The 20260-nt window shown below is 40.6% G+C and overlaps 1 protein-coding gene across 9 annotated transcripts in view; it reads right to left on the reverse strand.

Moving 5' to 3' along the window:
* HPS3 (HPS3 biogenesis of lysosomal organelles complex 2 subunit 1) overlaps positions 1-18978 on the reverse strand; it is a 39380-nt gene extending 20402 nt beyond the window's left edge. For 2 of the 9 annotated variants that reach the window (XR_010410164.1, XM_064586601.1), the window contains exons 1-6: positions 18418-18975; positions 11084-11575; positions 10121-10292; positions 9934-10019; positions 7619-7811; positions 2218-2299 (exon numbers count right to left, since the gene is read on the reverse strand). Coding sequence is in view for 8 of the 9 variants with exons in the window: in XM_064586601.1 (XP_064442671.1) it covers positions 2218-2299; positions 7619-7811; positions 9934-10019; positions 10121-10292; positions 11084-11575; positions 18418-18634 (1242 nt within the window). In the remaining variant the exon portion in view is untranslated. Of the gene's footprint in view, positions 1-2217; positions 2300-7618; positions 7812-9933; positions 10020-10120; positions 10293-11083; positions 11576-18417 lie in introns of all 9 variants that reach the window. The other 7 variants (XM_064586608.1, XM_064586595.1, XM_064586610.1 and 4 more) reach the window with 5 other exon arrangements.
* Between the last annotated feature and the right edge of the window lie 1282 nt (positions 18979-20260).

Genomic DNA, 20260 nt, shown 5'->3' on the forward strand with positions numbered 1-20260 from the left:
CCCCCACCAGCTAGCTGCCCATCTCTCTTCTTATCTCCCTTCCTCTCTTCCTTGTTCCTTCCCTCTGGTTTTAGGAGACTCTGAGAAGACCTACAACATGATTTAATTTCAAATGCAGCTTGAACCTACCTCAATCTATTATGTACCCCTCACTCCCGCATCACCACCTATGTAAGCCTATGTCTTTCTGAGGTTTGAAAAACAGAAAAAAAAAAAAAGCAAAGCAAGGTGTGGGGAGAATGAGAGAAGGACAAAAAATCTGTTGGCTTTCCATTTTTACTAGGGAAATAACCTTTATTTCTAAAATACGCTCTTGAAAATCTATGTATGGGGGCGCCTGGGTGGCTCAGTCGTTAGGTGTCTGCCTTCGACTCAGGTCACGATCCCAGCGTCCTGGGATCGAGCCCCACATTAGGCTCCCTGCTCCGAGGGAAGCCTGCTTCTCCCTCTCCCACTCCCACTGCTTATGTTCCCTCTCTCACTGTGTCTCTCTCTGTCAAATAAATAAATAAAATGTTAAAAAAAAAAAAAAAGAAAGAAAAGGCTATATGTGTACCTTAAACACAGATAACACAGATAGAAAGGCATGGGGAAGCTGTAAGTCGGGTTTCTTCAGAGGCTGAAGGTAGGCAGTATGCCTGGTCAGCAATAGAAAGCTACAGGCAGGCCACTGCATGAAAGAGTTACTGAGAACTCAGATCACGGAAAACGCTATCACATGTCACAATTTGGGTGACGGTGATAGTGGAAGAGGACTTCAGACACATTAAGCACTACAAAGTGCTGGCTTATTAACATAACCATCAGTAGTGAACACTTACTTTTCCAGGAAAAGGTGTTCTAGGTGCTAGACAGACATAAACTAACTTATAAAATATAGGCCATCATGGGGCGCCTGGGTGGCTCAGTCAGTTAAGTGTCTGCTTTTGGCTCAGGTCATGATCCCAGGGCCCTGGGATCGAGCCCCACTTCTCCCTCTCTCTCTCTGTCTCTGCCCCTGATCACGTGCTCTCTCTCACTCACTGTCTCTCAAATAAATATTTACAAAAAAATATATAGGCCATCATAATTTGGGAGTTTCCTGCCGCATGTAGCTTTATAACAAACATCCATTCAAGTAGTTTATACCTGAGAAGTGGAATAGCATATGATGAATATCACACAAAGAATCAGTATATTTCTGAGAACAGAAATTCAAGATCAGAAAATATAGAATTTCATCATAAAACTGCCTATGGTTATTTTGTGGTCAAGAGCTTTTCAGAGAATAAGCATATTACTTCCCACTGAAAATGAGGTTAATAACCTACCACATCCATTAACTCTTAGATTAAGACTACAGAAATACATTATAGACATATCTGATAAAACAAAACAAAAAAATATAAATAAATCATTTTCATGCACTTGTGTTCTTGAACACACTGATTTCTGTATGGCTTTGTTAATAGCTATATGCAAGTGCCACCAGTATTTCCATTAAAAAAGAATAAAATTGTAGTATACTATAATTGTAAAGTACTCTCTCTGAAGTTACACTACACATATTCTTTTTCTTTTTTCAAAGATTTTATTTATTTATTTGACAGAGAGAGACACAGCAAGAGGGGGAACACAAGCAGGGGGAGTGGGAGAGGGAAAGCAGGCTTCCCGCACAGCGGGGAGCCCGATGTGGGACTCGATCCCAGGACCCTGGGATCATGACCTGAGTCGAAGGCAGACGCTTAACGACTGAGCCACCCAGGCGCCCTACACATATTCTTTTTTTTAAGATTTTTTATTTATTCATCAGAGAGAGCAAGAGCACCAGTAGGAGGGAGGGTTAGAGGGAGAGGGAGAAGCAGACTCCCCACTGAGCAGGGAGCCCGACATGTGGCTCAACCCCAGGACCCCGGGTTCATGACCTGAGCCAAACGCAGATGCTTAACGACAGAGCCACCCAGGCGACCCTACACTACACATATTCTTTACCAAATTGTAAAAACTACGCACTACACCTAAATTCTGAGTGAAATGTTTTCAAAGTAATCTTAAAAATTGTCATCTAAACCATGAATCACAGAATGTTTACTATTTTACATCCAAAAGTTCTATTTTGAGAAATAAGATCTTAAGACCTTTAATGTTCACCAACTTAGACCCAAGAGCAAATCTGCAAGCATTCATGTATCCCTTTCTGAGCTTAAGATTTTGTTGTCATCATAAACCAGTTCTAACCTTCAGGGTGGTGTCCACGTATGGGTCCTCCTCACGAGCTGCCGCCGCACTGCACCGCACTGTGAAACACTGTAGGTTGTTGCTAAGGAAGAGGAGAGACACCACTGAGCAAAGCAGAGGCCAATAACCAACATGCCCATAGCGGGGAGGATTTCACAGAGGCACAGCAATGGTGGGGAGGGAAGACTCAAGTATTTGTCAAATGCTGATGATTAGTCTGCTTCTTAACAAGGAGAGCACCTCAGAATCCCCGTGGCGTGTTTGTAAAAATATACAACCGGGGGGCGCCTGGGTGGCTCAGATGGTTAAGCGTCTGCCTTTGGCTCAGGTCATGATCCCAGGGTCCTGGGATCGAGTCCCACATCGGGCTCCCTGCTCCTTGGGAGCCTGCTTCTCCCTCTGCCTCTCTTTCTCTCTCTCTCTGTCTCTCATGAATAAATAAATAAAATCTTTAAAAAAATATATATACAACCGGTCCCCACCTCACCCATACTGAATCATAACCTTTAAGAGCTGAATCTAGAATGTATATTTCTGCAAAGCTCCATGTGTGGCTCTGCTGTACACTCCTAGTTAAGAACCATGGGTCTGGGTCAATATCTCACAGACAAAATGATGTTCCTAGGATCTGGCCAAGGTACAAAGAGGTGATCATCAAAGCCAAGATTAGAACCCAAGTTTCCTACTATCTCTATCCCACTCATCTCAGGATGTAATTGAGCCTAGATTACAACACACTTAGGTTATGCAAACACATATCCAATGGTAGAACAGAAAATTACAGACTATCTGAAGGAATCTTGAGAATTATCTACTCCAGAAGCTTGTTTTAAAGATGAGGGCATGGAAGTCTTATGACTGGTCTAAGACATCTCTGGAGGATGGAGCCAAATTAGATCCTAGGTCTTCTTACTCCTCACACTCCTCTGGCTCTTTACACAACCCCAGGCTGCTTCTGCACTGTAAAATGACCTAGAGACCCCACAGTCAGTGCACAGTGGAGGCCTGGTGACTAGTGGATAAGTCAACACTCCAACACTGACATTAAAAACAGTTAACTTACAAAACCCATCTTGTAGTGGATTCACAGGAATAAATAATTTTTATTTTTTTCCCACAGGAATAATTTTTAAAAAATTAAAAAGCAAGAGAATTAAAAATGAACTATGTTGAAATAAAGCAAACCTAGCATTGATCTTATAATAGAAGAAATAGTTCTTGGGGCACCTGGGTGGCTCAGTCAGTTAAGAACCTGCCTTCAGCTCAGGTCATGATCCCAGGACACTGGGATCAAGCCCCCTCGTCAGGCTCCCTGCTCCCTCTCCCTCCGCTCCTCCCCCCACTTGTGCATGTGCACTTGTGCTCTCTCTCAAATAAATAAATAAATAAAATATTTTTTTAAAATAGGAGAAATACTTCTTTATAAGGAAGGCATTCTGACATTTTCACAGTTGGGAGATTTTGCACAATGTAGGGTAAGAGGTATCACTCAGGGCATTCTCCCTCTGTTTTGTGAGGCTTCCACTGCAGCCTCAGCCCATTGCTATCTGTCAATTTCCACAAGTCCATTTCCACAAATGACCTCTGGAATCGTGATAATCGCTGGAACAGTAGCACCACCACTTAGAAATCTAGAGAATAGAGTTAGCACCAGGAAGTAAAATGAATAGAAGGGACTTTGAGATAGTGAGAAGCAAAAAAGCACCTGTGGTGGGGTCAGAAGGAGAGGTGAGAGTAGCTGTGACCATAAAGATAAATGACTGTTAGGTTTCAGAGATAAAAAGGTTGGTCCTCTGAATCCCTTCCACCTATAGTAATCCAGCTGTTGGCTATTGCTGGAATACTAAGCAGTAGTATAAGAAAAGAATAAAATGAACTGAAATGTGTTGGCATGGGAAGATGTCCAGGATATGCTGCTAAGTGAAGCAGCAAGTTGCTGAACAGTGGACATCATATGATCCACTTCTGTGAAAAACAAATCATAGTAGTAAATGTACTGTTTTTTAAAAAAGTTGGATGAATATACACCAACTGGTTTTTTTTTAAGATTTTATTTATTCATTTTAGAGAGAGAGAGCATGAGCAGGGGGAGTGGCAGACAGAGAGAGAGAAGCAGACTCTCTGGCTGGGATCCCAGAATCCTGGGATCATGACCTGAGCCTAAGGCAGACCCTTAACCGAATGAGTCACCCAGGTGCCCCGAATATACACCAATTGTTGACATGGTTGACTCTGAGGAGTAGGATTATGGGGGGGCTTTCCCATTTACGTATTTCTATAAGGATGACATTTTATATGATTTTATATTGTTCTTAGATTCTTTAAAAATTTTTTTCTATTGCTTTTTTTTAAAAACATACCAGGTTTCAAGAAACTTTTCAAGACAAACTTATGGCCCCCACCTATTTCTAAAACATGTATTTACTGGGTAAAATAATATGTAAAAAGTTCAACAAATATAGGATTTTAAAAATAGGGGTGGGGATCCTTATTAAGAATCTGAATTTACATATAACAACTGCTATTCTAACGTCTAATGCTTCCACAGTCAAGTTAGTGATGTCAGAATGTATTTTGGTGCTGATATTGAGAAAAACTTCAGTAATTTCTTATCTGGAGACAGGCAAAACCCACACATTTTAAGTCCCTTCAAATTCCCATAACTGTGTTTTCAGGACTCTACATTCCAAACTAATTCATGACATATTTAAGAGAGACACTAAATTCTCAGTGTCCTTTATGCAACCAGATAAAGATTAATAGTCTTTTGCATCAATATTTTGGAACAGAAATTAATATTTTAGGGGCGCCTGGGTGGCTCAGTCATTAAGCGTCTGCCTTTGGTTCAGGTCATGATCCCAGGGTCCTGGGATCGAGCCCTGCATTGGGCTCCCTGATCCGCGGGAAGCCTGCTTCTCCCTCTCCCTCTGCCTGACACTCCCCCTGCTTGTGTTCCCTCTCTCGCTGTGTGTCTGTCAAATAAATAAATAAAATCTTAAAAAAAAAAAGAAATTAATATTTTATTCTTTCTCCCTTTAGTTTTTCCTTTGTTTCTTTTTCTTTTTCTTTTTTTTTTTTTTAGACTTTATTTATTTATTTGACAGAGAGAGATAGTAAGAACAGGAACACAAGCAGGGGGAGTGGGAGAGGGAGGAGCAGACTCCCCACTGAGCTGGGAGCCTGGATGCGGGAAGGGACTCGATCCCAGGACCCTGGGATCATGACCTGAACTGAAGGCAGACGCTTAACGACTGAGCCACCCAGGCGCCCCTTTTCCTTGGTTTCTAAGATGCTGTAGTTCCCTAGGTTCTTTCAATTCTTGAAAATCCTTCTGTTCTTTCTCTCCCTTCCTAAACATGACCTTCACCAGAGTTTAGTTTTCCAACTACTTTTCTCTGCTGCACACTCTGGGGGCCATGCTCCCTACTTCGACAGCTCTTTTTTGATAAAAAAAACATCTACATTTTCCTTTCCTTTCTAATCTTCAGTTCTGTGTCCAAAAGCCTACTTAACATTTCCCCCTGATACTCTCTAAGCGCCTCAAACTCAAGTGCCTAAACCAAACTTCCTTTTTGCCCCACACTTCACCCGCCTCCACTCTTTCATAAGAGCAGCCTCAACACTCTGGTGAGGTTTTTCATGCCTCCTGCATTCCCACCATCCCAACAGACACCAAGGCTTGTCATTCTCTTGCCAAAGCCTCTCCCATGCATTCTTCCTTGTCCTCTCACTGCTACAGCCCTTGATTATCCTTCCCCGAATCATTTCAGTAGCTTATTTACCTGTGTTCAATCCATCCTGCATAACAGCCACCACTAATTTTCTTAAAGCAGTGCTCTTATCACATCACTTTATTGATCAAAAGCTTAAAGAAGTCCTTAATTTTCAAAGCCCTGAGCTCTCTCTTGACCATTATTTGCACCACTGCATTTCAGCTTCTTCCTGGTTAAAGAACATCACTATGCGCAACACGTTGGAAATTGAGACTAGCTACTTCCACAATGTTCACTTAGGAAACACACAATGGCATTCCTCCTTACACCAGACAATGAGGGGAGAGGGCAGCAACCACACTATGAGTGAGTCGCAGAACCTTCAGTGAGTTCTGTGCTGTCTGAATATACTCCAGCACCTGCTGTAGCTTCTGATACTACCACTCAGTTGAAAAAAATTAAAAATCACTGTCCTATGCAATTAATTATTAGATGCTCCTACAAAACTAGACATAGCCTTTGTTTATAGTCTTCCCCATATCTATAATGCCCTTCTCTTCTAATCTACATCTGTAGATTCTAACTAGCTTTTCTCACTTCAAGCACAAAAAACTTTCCTGTATGACTCAGCCAGAAGTAATTTCCCTCCTCGCAGTACCTACACCACTTTCACAAAATCTAAAGTTATTTTTCACAAATCCCCCGGTGTTTGTGCCCCACGTATGTGTCTCTGGCCTTCTTTCACGCTGTTGCTTTAGAAAGCAGGTGGTGTACCTTATTCATGGTTGCTTGGTCAGAGGGCTCAGTGCAGTGGCTTGCACATAATCTAAGCTCAAAACAACAGGAAATAGAACCAGAAGCATCAGTTACTGCTGAGATAAAAGGAAATGAGATTAAAAGCCTGCTCAGGAACCCAGGTTACATGCTAGCGTATTAGGGTAAGGCAATTCAAAAGGCATCTGCCACCAACCAGGCACATGACCTTGCCAGTGCCAACCTCTGGATTATTTCCCCATTTGTACTAATCAGAGGGTAGTCTTTCTGGCTCCTTCACAGTTCTAAACCATTATGAAATAACTCAACTCATATAGAAAGGAGAGGACAGCACAGAAAAAAATTAGGAAATCTAAAAAGAAATCCAGAGATGTCCTGACTGGCCCCACTGACTTTTCATTAAAATTCCCTATGAAAATTTTTCCTCACAAAGACCCCTATCCAATCTAAGAAAATAAAACAAAGGCAAAACCAGAATCTAAATCTTTGACATTGAAAAGGTAGGTATGGGCCATCAAAAGACAAATTTACACCATTAATTTACAATACTATATACTGGTTCACACAATTCTCGCTGATTTTTTTTTAAGATTTTATTTATTTATTTATTTATTTATTTATTTATTTATTTATTTATTTATCTATCTATCTATCTATCTATCAGAGAGAGAGAGAGCACACAAACAGGGGGAGCGGCAGGCAGAGGGAGAAGCAGGCTCCCTGCTGAGCAGGGAGCCCAATGCTGGACTGGATCCCAGGACCCTGGGATCATGACCTGAGCCGAAGGCAGACGCTTAACCGACTGAGCCACCCAGGTGCCCCCACACAATTCTCATTTAAAGATTTAAGAAGCACCCCAAGGATTTGCAGAAGAATAAGTGACTCAAAGTCCAGCAAGTAACACTGTAACATACCTTGCGATGACATGTAAAAATTGTGGTGTGAGCACCGCCTGCTGAGACTTCTCAGGATACTGGTAAACTGACATTAATTCAACAGATTTGACAACCATGTACAGATAGCCCACATGAGGTAATGAGAAAAAACAGAAGAGACTCAGCAACTCTTTTTCCTGAGACAATTTTTTTCTACCAGAAGTAAGGGAACCTGCATGAAAAAAAAGGGGGGGAAACCCATGAAACCAGTAAAGGAAACTGTTATCTTAACTTTTCTAAGCAAAAATGTCTCTCAGTGTGGATAACCAAAGTGTTGTTTAGAAAAAGCTGTTCTTTATTTTTTTTAAGATTTTTTATTTATTTATTTGACATAGAGAGCACAAGCAGGCAGAGCAGGCAGAGGGAGAAACAGGCTCCCCACTGAGAAGGGAGCCCGATGCGGGGCTCGATCCCAGGACCCCGGGATCATGACCTGAGCCAAAGGTAGACGCTTAACGACTGAGCCACCCAGGCGCCCCATGGAAAAGCTGTTATTTATAGAGGAATGCCAGCAAGATATGAAAAGGGAGTGATATAATTAAAATATCACCATTTTGCACCCCCTAATAAATTAACAGATCTACGTAATAATCATCACAGAGTCAACCAGATTCCATGTACCTTCCAACAGAAGTCAGCATTACTTGTGCTACCAAATCATCATCTTCATAATCATCACCACCACCATCATCTAATCAAGATTTAGTCTAGACCAGCATTGTCGATAGAGATATAACATGAGCCACATATGTAATTTAAAGTTTTCTAGGAATAACATTTTAAAAGTAAACAGAAACAGGCAAAATTTTCATAGTATATTATATTAACCCAATATATCCCTATTGCTATTTCAACAAGCAGTCAACAAAAAAATTGAGATATTATATATATATATGTATGTATTTCAGTAGTAACTCTTCAAGATATGGTGTGACTTTTACATTTAACAGTGTATTTCCATTTAGATTAGTCACATTTCAAGTGCTGAGCAGTAGCAAGTGGCTAATGGCTGCCACAGTGAACAGTACAGCTTTAGATCAAACCACCAAATCACAGGGAAATACAGGGGATATAGGAACATGTTAAATGACACTGTGGGGACTCAATTAGCAAAATTCAGATTATGGGAAATTCTACGGTATTAGTCCAGCTTCTTGCTATTGCAAAGAAAAGAGAAAGGGAGACGCCATTAGATAGTTGTCCCCCTAACATGGCTCTGGGCCCTCTCTGGTCTCCAGCGTTGTCTCACGACCCTCTCTGCCTTGCTCTACCTCTCGGTCTTGCTTCTCTCAGTTCCTCAAATATAAGATTCTCCCTCTACCACAATGCCTTTGCTGCTTCCTCTGCACCAACCATATTTCCAAATCAATCCTGATTCACTCTTCAGATCCTCTTTCCTAGGAAGCCTTTCTTCACCCCTAAATGAGGTTAATATCTTTGTTATAGGCTCTCAAGGTAGGGTTCTTTTCCCACAGAGTGCTCATTTTGGTGTGTAATTGTATACTCCTTGATAATAATCAAGTGATTATTCGATTAATGTCTGCTTCCCCCCTCAAGACAATAAGCTCCATGAGTGCAAGTACTTTGCCTACTTTTGCTCATTATTGGTTCCCTAGTATTCAGCACAATACCCAACATAGTAGGTAGTCAATAAATGTTCACTAAGAAAGAAAAAAATAAGGGAGGTTTATTAAACACATTTAATTGGAATAATATTTATATCGTCTCTAGGCAACATCTAAAGATGGTAGGCACGCCAGGACTAAGTACAAAACCCAATGGCAAATTCTCAGTCTTGGCTGTCATTTAGGTTCCAGGGGAGCTTTTGAAAAACTACTGATGCCCGGCACCATAGTATGTAGAGCCTGGGCATCAGTATTTTTTAAAGCATCCAAGTAAGCCCAATGTGCAACAAGGTTGAAAACCACTGCTCTGAATGAATTTCCCATTCATTTTCCCACCTTGCTTGCAAGGCCATCATATGAAGCTTTGCCACATACCCAGCTAAAAAAACCCAGCTAGGACAAGTCTCTAATTTCCCTTTTCAGGCCAAGTAATTATTTCGAAAGGGGAAATGTGTTTTGTCTGTCACATCCTCTCCATGGCTTCTCCTAGCAGACACAACTTCTCTTGCGAGTGCTCACAGGAGCACTATTTAGCATTATTTGCTAAGGAAATTGTCCAGGGTCACAGGGAGACTCAGTAGAAGAACCTAAAGTATTACCCACATCGGTCTCCCCTCCCAGCCCAGAGCCTTTTCACCTCTGCACTGTAGCAATACCATACTTTCTTACCTGTTTGGTAAATAGGTAGCAGCTGAAGTGAATGTAACTTGATGTCATCAGAAAAGACACAGAACGAAATATCAGGAGCAAAACGTCTGCGAGTTTAAAAAGAGAAAGAGGAAGAGATCTAATTTCCATGTACTTCTAAGCGGGCAAATATATATTAAATGCTGGTGAATGAAAAGCTTTGTAATACTTATAGAGCAGGTGCTGAACGTGGTAATATTTTGTTTTTTCATCAGCTAATCCCGTTGACTCCAGTGTAACGGATACTCCAGATTGGCTACTTTTTTCACCGAGAAGTTCCATGGGCTTTTGACAGATAACAAAGTCATCTGACTCAAGCTGCAAAGTTTCATGACTGACATCTTAAAAAATAAAATTTGAGAAGAGTTTAATAACTCCAAGTACTACTTGAATGAAAATTAAATTTCACAACATCCCAGACCAATTAAATAGACATATAGTAATTTTATTTATTCATACACACAGGCATCTTACATATTTGCAAGGCACTATGTTTTTTTTGTTTTTTTTTTTTTAAAGATTTTATTTATTTATTTGAGAGAGAGAGAATGAGAGAGAGCACATGAGAGGGGGGAGGGTCAGAGGGAGAAGCAGACTCCCCGCTGAGCAGGGAGCCTGATGCGGGACTCGATCCAGGGACTCCAGGATCATGACCTGAGCCGAAGGCAGTTGCTTAACCAACTGAGCCACCCAGGCGCCCCGGCACTATGGTTTTGAAAAGCCTTAGCACTTCCTCATTTATTCCTCACAACTGATAAAGTACAACAGGATATTATCCCAATTTTACACACGAGGAAATTGAAACTCAGAGATGGTATTCCTAACCCAAGGCCATTCAACTTATGAGAACTGGGGCCAGAAACTCCTCCTAGCTCTCCCATTATTTCTATTGACAAGTATATGCTGAAACACACTGACATGCTACAGAGTAAGATATGGGCAGCCAGATCATAAACCCAAATCCCATGTATCAGGTATAACTGAATCTATAAACAATGTGGCTTGGTGATTATTTATATATATATAAACACACATATATATGTATATATATATTAGCACCCTTCAGAGATTGCCAGAAGTAAGGGTTTTCTCTACACCTAAGATAAGAAAGCAAGCTAAATTCATTATTTACCTTCTGTCTGTTTCATTGGATTGTCGGTCTTATGTGGCTGGTGGTTGACACTCTCTCCATTTTTAGGGTCTGACTCCAGTTTTAGGATTAAGACTTCTAAGTCTGACATGAGAGCAACATAACCAACGCAAAAAGAAATTTCAACAGGAATGATATTATCTATGTGTATAATTAAAGAACGTTCAAAGTCCAATATTGAGAATTCTTCATTAATGATCTGATACTTCAAACTAAACAAGACTAACTTATTGGTGCAACCAACAAGAAGGTCTCCTTTTACTGGGCAACAGGAGATGCACAAGGGGGCCTCAGAAAGCGGCATTTCAATAATAGACATCTGGTCTTTGTAGGTGTCACTGAAGGGTGCCTCCACATTATGTCCAACCATTCGGATACACACGCGACAGTTTTCAGTCCTTTTACTTCTCCAGTTCACATATGCACGTAAAAACGTAGCTTTGTTTTTCTCTTCAATTGCTGCCAAATAGTCTCCTGAGATGGAAATAAGATTATACTTAGAATTTGGAATTAGAAACAACCACTTACTTTGTGCCATGAAAAGGAACTATTAGTGAACCCTAATGTGAATGGTTGAATTAAAGATTGACGAGAACAAAACCCTAATTAATAGGATCTTAGGTGTATTTTTAACTGACATTATGCATTTAGGTTCTGAAATAAATCTCTCGCCATTATGTCTTAAGATAATCCACTAATTATTCATGCAGTTTACACAGAAATTGTACATTTTATTCCTTATATTAGCTGAGTGTTTCATGTAGCTCTGAAATCCCTCTTCCCACGAGTCACACCTTCATGTCAACTCTGAGAAGTAGGATAAAGCTATACATATTAAACAAAACTTAAATCCAAGTTAATTTTCCCTTGTTTATTTTATTATATTGTTTAAATTATAAAGTAATTTTATAGTTACTCTCTGTTGTGAGAAATCAAAGCAGTAAAGAGATGGCAAATAGAAAGCATAATCTTTTCCCTGCAGTCCTAGCCAGTGGTAACACACATAGCTTGGTACGTGTCCTTCTATACTTTTCTCTCATATAAACATAGACCGTAGACTAGTGTTTTGTCTTTTTTTTTTTTCACCAAAATGGAATCTCACTGAATATATTTAACAATCTACAACTTCTAAAAATTACCAATAAATCTTAACTCGCCACGTCAATACATGGGTATCTAACGTCATTTTATTGAAAATTATCTGTATATCCTATGTATACATGTGCCATAATTCATTCAACAGTTCCCCTATTGATATATATTCAAGCTTTTCTGCCACTATACTTCATACTGTAACAAATAGGCCTATACCTATATATTTATTTCCTACGGGTTTGTTTCAATCGCATAGATTCCCAAAAGTAAGAATGTTGGGCCAAAGGACAGATACGTTTTAAATCTTAAGATATTGCCAGATTCTATCACAATTACATAATAGGAACTCGTGTTGCCAGCAGCACTGTTTGAACATGCCCGTTTCCCTATATCCTCACTAGCACTGACTCAGCGTGATGGGGAAACCAGGACTCTTATGGTTATTATAATGTATATTTTCCAGACCATTTCTAAAGCTGGCCATCTTCTGCTATGTTTATCAGTCACATATGATTTCTCTTCTGCAAGTTACCTACTTTATTAGGATGTTTGATTTGTTTTTCTTACTAAGAAATAGCTGCTCTCTGGGTAAAAGTGATATTGATCTTTGGTTGGTCATGAATAACAAATTGTTTTTGGTAGTCTATTCTTTGACGTTTGATTTCACTTATGGCATCTTTCACCATAGTGAAAGTCGTCAGATATGTATGTAGTCAGATATATATCGTTTCCTCCTTGGCCTAATTTCCTAATTTCCTTCTTTCCTAATTTGCTTAGACAGTCCCCTATGCCCTCCAAATTACATAACTATACTCTTACATATTCTATTAGTGACTTTTTTTTATTTAAATTTTTAATCTTTAGAACTTTGAGGGGAAGATAAGTCAGGGTTTTTCCAAATGTAGTACCGACTATTTACTAACATTATTTGGTAAATAAGCCCTTTTCCAATGAACTGAAACTGAAACGCTGCTATTAGCATAATGCCTTCCCATATACACAAGCAGCAAGCAAGCAGCCCCTTTCAGCAAACACTCGCTGGGCTGGCCGGGTTCCCTCCGTGTCCGAAATGAGCCAGCCTTCCAGAAAGGCAAGCCTTCTCTTGATGCCGGTCCCTTTGATACCACAGAAACGGAGCTTGCACCTGTTCATTCCCTGGATATCTTCACAGAATGCCTAACCGTACCCTCCAGGCTCCATAAATGTGCTCATCTGTTCCAGAGAAGCAGTTTGGATGGAGTTGCGTCAAAAGATGCCTTTGTAGCCTCCATCTTCCTAGAATTTCCTCAGTAAATTATTTTTTTCAAATTTTTATTATGGTAAAATATACATACCGTAAAACTTACCACTTTCATCATTTCTGAGTATACAGTTCAATGGTATGAAGTATATTCACATTGTTGTGCCCCAATCACCATCATCCCTCTCTAGAACTTTTTCATCTTCCTCAAAACCCTTAAACAATAACGCCTCATCTCCCCCACCCCCAGACTCTGGCAATGACCATTCTACTTTCTTTCTGTCTCTATGAATTCGCCCACTCTAGATACCTCATGTAAACTGAATCATACAATATTCGTCCTTTTGTGTCTGCCTTATTTCACTTAGCACAATGTCTTCAAGGTTCATTTGTGTTGTAATGTGTGCCAGAATTCCCTTTCTTTTTAAGACTGAATAATATTCGATTTTATGTAAGTACCACATTTTATTTATTCATCTGTTTAAGGACATTTAGGTTGTTTCCATGTCTTGGCTATTACAAATAATTTTGCAATGAACATGCAGGTACAGATATGCATATGCCACATTTTGTTTATCTTTTCTTCAGTTGATGGACCTGTGGGGTGCTTCCACTTCTTGGCTCTCATTTAAAAATGCAATGAACATTGATGTACAAATATCTACACAAGTCCCTGCTTTCAACTACTTTGTTTATATACTTCCAAGAGTGAAATTGCTGGATCATATGGTAATTAATTTTTTGAGGAACACCATACTGTTTTCCACAGCAGCTCTACCATTTTCCATTCCTGCAGTGTGCAGGAGTTCCAATCTCTCCACATTCTCACCAACATTTGCTATTTTCTTTCTTCTTTAAATAATAGCCATCCTAATAGGTATGAAATGGTATCTCATTATGGGTTTGGTTTGCATTTCCCTGGTCATTAATGATGTTAAGCATCTTTTCATGTGCTTGTTGGCCATGTGAAGAAATGCCTATTTGTCCATTTTTGAAGTGGCTTTTGTTGTTGTTAAGTTATAGGAGTTCTTTATATATTCTGGGTATTAATCCCGTATTGGATATATGCTTTGCAAGTATTTTCTCCCATTCTGTGGATTGCCTTTTCAATCTGTTGTTAGTGTCTTTTATAGATGCATGAAGGTTTTTAATTTTGATGACATCCAATTTACTTTACTCTTTTGTTGCCCATGCTTTGGTGCCATATTCAAATTAGTAAATGAATTTTAAAACTAAGAATATTTGTTTGGTTAAATAAAATTGTTTTATTCAGACATTTATAAACATATACCTATTTCACCGATAAAGTCTATTTATCATTTATACATAATCTGCAAACTGTAGATAGTGCCCATATTGTCTTGTATGTTTTCAGATTAGTTTTATAATGATGAACTAGAACTTGCTAAGTAAATGTGTTTACCTGACAAGCATTATGATCAGAGATTTAGAGTTCTCTCAATTAATCCTCACAACAAACCTTTAAGATATTATCTCATTCTCCATTTTACAGATCAGGAAACAGGCTCAGATAAGCTAGGTAACTTGCCTAAGGCAACACAGCCAACAAGCTAGAGCTGGGACTTAAACCTGGATCTGGTTAGCTCAAAAGTCGATGCTCATTCCCCAATTATGCTATTTCTCAAAATGTTAAAAAGGAGATGTAAGTCTGGAGGATTCTGTGGAGGTTAATAGCTCTTTATGAAAGAAACTAAACTTTTTAAAAAATTTAATTTATTTAAACAAACAAACAACAACAAAAAACAGTTCACCTATTTCTCCCACTGCCCCCACGCCACCACCAATTAGTTTTGGGGGTTTTTTTGGTTTTTGTTTTGATTTGTTTTGTTTTGTTTTAGATTTTACATACAAAAAATCATATGGTATCTGTCTTCCTCTGACTGACTTATAAACTTTTTTAGGCATTATGTATATGGTCAGAGCTTTACTCTACTTACTTTACAACAGCTTCTGTCTTCATTAAGTAAATTAAAAAATCATTCTCATATTTATTCTTAAGCTGAGATTATTGATTTTTTAAAATAATAAACTTCCTTTTATATAAGAAGATCATAAACCTGGTTAATACTAATACATGATTAAGGAAAAGGCTGCTCCTATGACAAAATTGACATCAGAAGGCTGAAATAATATACGATGCATCAAAATATGTTTTATGGCTCTGGAAAAGTGAAGAGATGGTAAGGTTTGGGGGGTATGTAATAGACAGACTCATTTAATACACCTGTGCTAAAGAACAGGCAATGAGAGCCATGTGGTCTTGTCCTCCCTGCCCCACCACTTTCAGACACCCCATAAACAAATGTCCTGCACCAGAGCTCCCCACACAGCACTCAACCCTGGCCACCAGGTCTTTCTCCATTGAGAGCAATAAATTCTCCTGTCTCCTTTTCTTCACTTCACACACAAAGCCTAAATTAAATTTCCATTACCGATGATGATGTTAGGGCCCTCTGTCCTTCAAAATTTCTACCTACTTTCTCCCTAACACCCCCAAATTTTATAAAGGGAGAATAGCATCTTGCTAATTAGAGATTAAAAAAGTGAAAATGTTGGGCACCTGGGTGGCTCAGTTGTTAAGCATCTGCCTTCAGCTCAAGTCATGATCCCAGGGTCCTGGGATTGAATCCAGCATCCGGCTCCCTGCTCTGCAGGGAGTCAGCTTCTCCCTCTGCCCCTCCTCCCACTTGTTCTCTCAATCTCTCTCTCTCAAATAAATAAATAAAATCTTTAAAAAAAAGAAGAAAAGAAAATGTTTTCTACTTGGGTAAGAGACCTGCAAAGCACTTATAATGAATAGAAATGGCTGATACAAGATTCATTTTGTTTCTGACAGGAGGAGATTTGCTACAGAGAAAGACAGGAGGCACTTAGAGCAGGAATCCCCATGTCTAAATTACTGTGAATGGGAGGAAAGAGACCAAAAGGAAAAAGCTGAGAAATGGAAGAGAAGTTATCTGGATATCAGCATAGCTAGGAGTCAACTATGTGTGGATTAATAGAAGCTGTACCCAGGGATTGTACCCAGTCTTCAAGCTGAGGACTGAAAGTTTCCTTTGAGCTATCTGACCCAGGCTAATGCCATACCACATGACTCCTGAACTTTCTTTAGGAAAGTTGGATTATAAAACTGGGTTATAAAAAGTCTTTGTTTTTCAAGGCCTCATTAATAAGGTTACCATGCTACTCAATGCCTACAGCAGCCAGTATGGCACGAGGTCCAGTAGTTCTGAATCTTGGTTAAATATCAGACTCACCCCAATGCTGGGGCATAGCCCAGGAAACTGACAGTTTCTCTGAGGTTGTGGTCCAGGCATCAGCATATTTTCAAGCTCCCCCAGGTGATTCTGAAGCACAAGTAGTGACATCAAAGATGCCAAGAATCACCACTACTGACAGGGAAGAAAACTAGAGGTTTATATGATGCCTGCCACTTTCAATTCTAGAATAAATGTCCATTTGGAAGAATGGGGGCAGATCACGTAAATATGTCTGTCTCTCTGTCTCTGCCTCTCTCTCTCTCTCTCTCACACACACACAGACACACACATGCACACATATCACACCTTGAGACTGGTGAGTTTGCCACTCAGTAGAGCTCTTGAAGGTAAGAACTTCCATGTTTAAAAGGGGGGCGGGTGGGATGGGGAAAACCACCAATACTGAAAAGTGATTGAGAAGTATTTCTACTAAATTCCAAAATCAGAATCTTCTGCTGAAAGAGAACATATAGATCTAATGAGTGGTTTTCAAATATTATCTGTGAACCAATGCAAGCTTCTGTTGATGTCTTCACTAGTCAAAAAGAAAAAATAACAGCATAGTAAGTTGCTCATAAAGCAAAGATATCCAGTGTTCAGGGCTAAGTGCTTTTTTCTCTTATGGTTACAGTAAATAGTAGGGCTTTTCATTTTTAAAAAAATATATTTTTACTGGACAAAATGAATAGTCAGATACTAAGTATGATGATAGCCCCATCATGGAGCCACAAAACCCCAGTGCCTGGAAATCACTGATCTAGTAATTTCAACTTAAAAAAAAAAGAGAGAGAGAGAGAGAGAGCCTGGGATCCAAAAGTTTCTATAAACTCACACCCAACCAGTAGCAGAAAGAGATCCCCAATCCTCCAAGTTCGGGCTCTCTACTTCATTAGTAAGCCCCTGAGCCATGGGCTTTTCTACCATAAATACTGCAATTTATACCTTTATACCCCTCTTGAGAAGCAGGAATCAAACTTTAAGTGCATTATTAAGCAGTTAAAAGAAGCCTATGGAAAATCCTCCTGTAATCTTAAGTACCATCTATTTTTAAATGTTGGGTTTTTCTAAAATAGAGATACACCCACATAGTAGTACCTCCTTGTACTGCTTCACATTTCTTGGAAAAAGGGCAGTGGATGCTGCTGTGCTGTTTTGGGTGGGAAGGAGGAGTTTCTGACTTGAGTTCCACTTGCATAGATTTAAAAACCAGCATATAATGTGAGCTTTCAAAAACCGGCAAGTGGGTAAATGTATAGATGTAAAAGGACTGGCCATGAGTTGGCGTGATTGTTGAAGCTGGCAGTACCTGGGGTTCAGGATACTATTCTCCCTGCTTTTGCATGTGTTTGAGATTTTCTATGCTTTTGAGTTTGGGTTTTTTGCGGTTGTATTTTTTTTTTTTAAGTGTCTGGGCTGAGTGGAACCCAGCCACCCACCCACAGGCCTTTCTGGTGAGCGAACGAGGTAAGCAAGAGCAGACGGCGTCCCCCGCCCCCTTGAAGCAAGCGCGCACCTGCGGTTGCCACGACAACCGCACAGCTCTGCTCTCCGTCAGTAATCAGCAGCCAGACCCCGCGAGGCCATCCAGCAAATTCTGGGAAGTCTCTTCCCCACGCAGAGTGCCGCCGGGGACGCTCAGTCCTCTAGGAAGGAGGCCCCACGCCGGGATCCAGGCTCCCCCTGGCCTCGCTGCTACTCACCCGCCTCGCTGTAGGCCAGGCACAGCACCCTGCCTAGCGTGGAGAAGGCGCACCTCGGCTGGCACAGCTCCTGTCCGGTCACGGCGAACGCCTCCACCTTGCAGCCTGCCGCCACGAAGAGCGCGTCGCGTCCTCCGCCGCAGAACCGCTCGGGCTCCAACTTGCAGGGCACCACCTGCTGCGACCCGAACGGGTGCAGGTTGTATAGCTGCACCATCCTGACCACCAGCTCCGGGGCAGCCCGGCGGCGCCCGCTCAGGCCTGCACGCCCCGCGGGGCGCCCAGAGACCCCGCTCGGGTCGCAGAGGCTGGACCACTTCCGCCAGCAGTTGCACAGAGCCGAGTCACGTGAGCGTCACCGGGGCCGCCCGCGGCTCCCCTTCTTAAAGAGGCTGTTACGGGGCGAGGCTGGGGTCCGGGAGCCCTCGCCTCCGCCCCGTGCGCCTGCGCCCCGCGGGCCTCTCGTCTGGGGCCTTGGACCCGGCCGACCCGGGCTGGCCACACCTCCGCGCTCCGCGGTTGACCGGCGCAAAGACCGCTGTGTCCTTTTTTCCCCCGTCATTTCACGTTACTGCTTTGGGCTAGACGAGATGTTTAGGCCCTTGAATACGTCTCAACATTTGATTATCTGCTGTCTTGTACCATTTTGTACTTACTTCAGGGGCATCACTTAGTCTTCCCGATAGCTCTGAGCTTCAGGAGGATAGGGCTGCGAAAGCTGAAGTGCAGTGCACACGGCTCCACACCGGGCTGAACACACTGAAGAGTTGTTCCAAAATATTGGAAATTCTAGAATGATTTCATTGGAAATAACAACACTTAGAATATGCTTAGCAAAAAGGAAGGAGGGAAGGAAGGAAGGAAATTTTATTTATATATATATATATATTATATATAATATATATATAATATATATATTATATATATATTATATAATATATATATTATATATATATTATATAATATATATATATAATATAATATTATAATATTATATATATATATATATATATATATATATATAATGCTGAAGAACCGTGGACATAACCTAGTGAACTCCAGGTATTTGACAAAAAATTAGTTTGAGCCCCAGAGGATGGAATGACTAGGGGTGAAATCCACTAGCTCTCAGTCCAGTGCTCCTAAGACTAATCTGTATCCTGTATCTATTCCTGATGTCTCAAGGTGGAGCTCATGGTTACAATCCCAATTTAAAAACAAAACAAAACAAAAAAAAACCCACATGAGCATTAGAGCTACTCTTTACAATTATCCAGAAAATAACATATGTAAGTATGACTTGTGGCATGTTCTCTTACTTTCGGTGTCCCCTTACTTGTGTAGGGACAAAACTAAAAAGAAAGAACAAATTTTTTTTAAGATTTTATTTATTTGACAGAGAGAGCACAAGCAACGGGAGCAGCAGCAGAGGAAGAGGGAGAAGCAGGCTTCCCCCTGAGCAGGGAGCCCTACGTGGAGCTTGAGCCCAGGACTCTGGGATCATGACCTCAGCCGAAGGCAGAGGCTTAACGGTCTGAACCACTCAGGCGCCCGGAAAGAGCAAATTTTCCTTTGGTCGGTTTCTAGTTCTCACCCTCATGAATCATTTCTTAGAAGAATTTACAAATTAGGTGAAATTGGTTTGAAGTTAAACCTACCTCCATTTCCTTTGCCATCTAGATGAATAAAGTACCCCTTAAGTAGTATTCTACTGTCCTTCACCTAACCCAACCAATAGGGACTTTTGGGATACAACTATTCACCAAACTAAGTGAGGCCAAGAACTGGACAAAGATGTCAGCAATAGGGTTGAAAACTCATATAAAAAACAAAGAGCCTAACA

Source organism: Mirounga angustirostris, unplaced genomic scaffold (genome assembly GCF_029215605.1).
Source record: "Mirounga angustirostris isolate CCGP_5_RB_7025 unplaced genomic scaffold, mMirAng1.0.hap1 SCAF_1, whole genome shotgun sequence".
Classification (NCBI taxonomy): Eukaryota; Metazoa; Chordata; class Mammalia; order Carnivora; family Phocidae; genus Mirounga; species Mirounga angustirostris.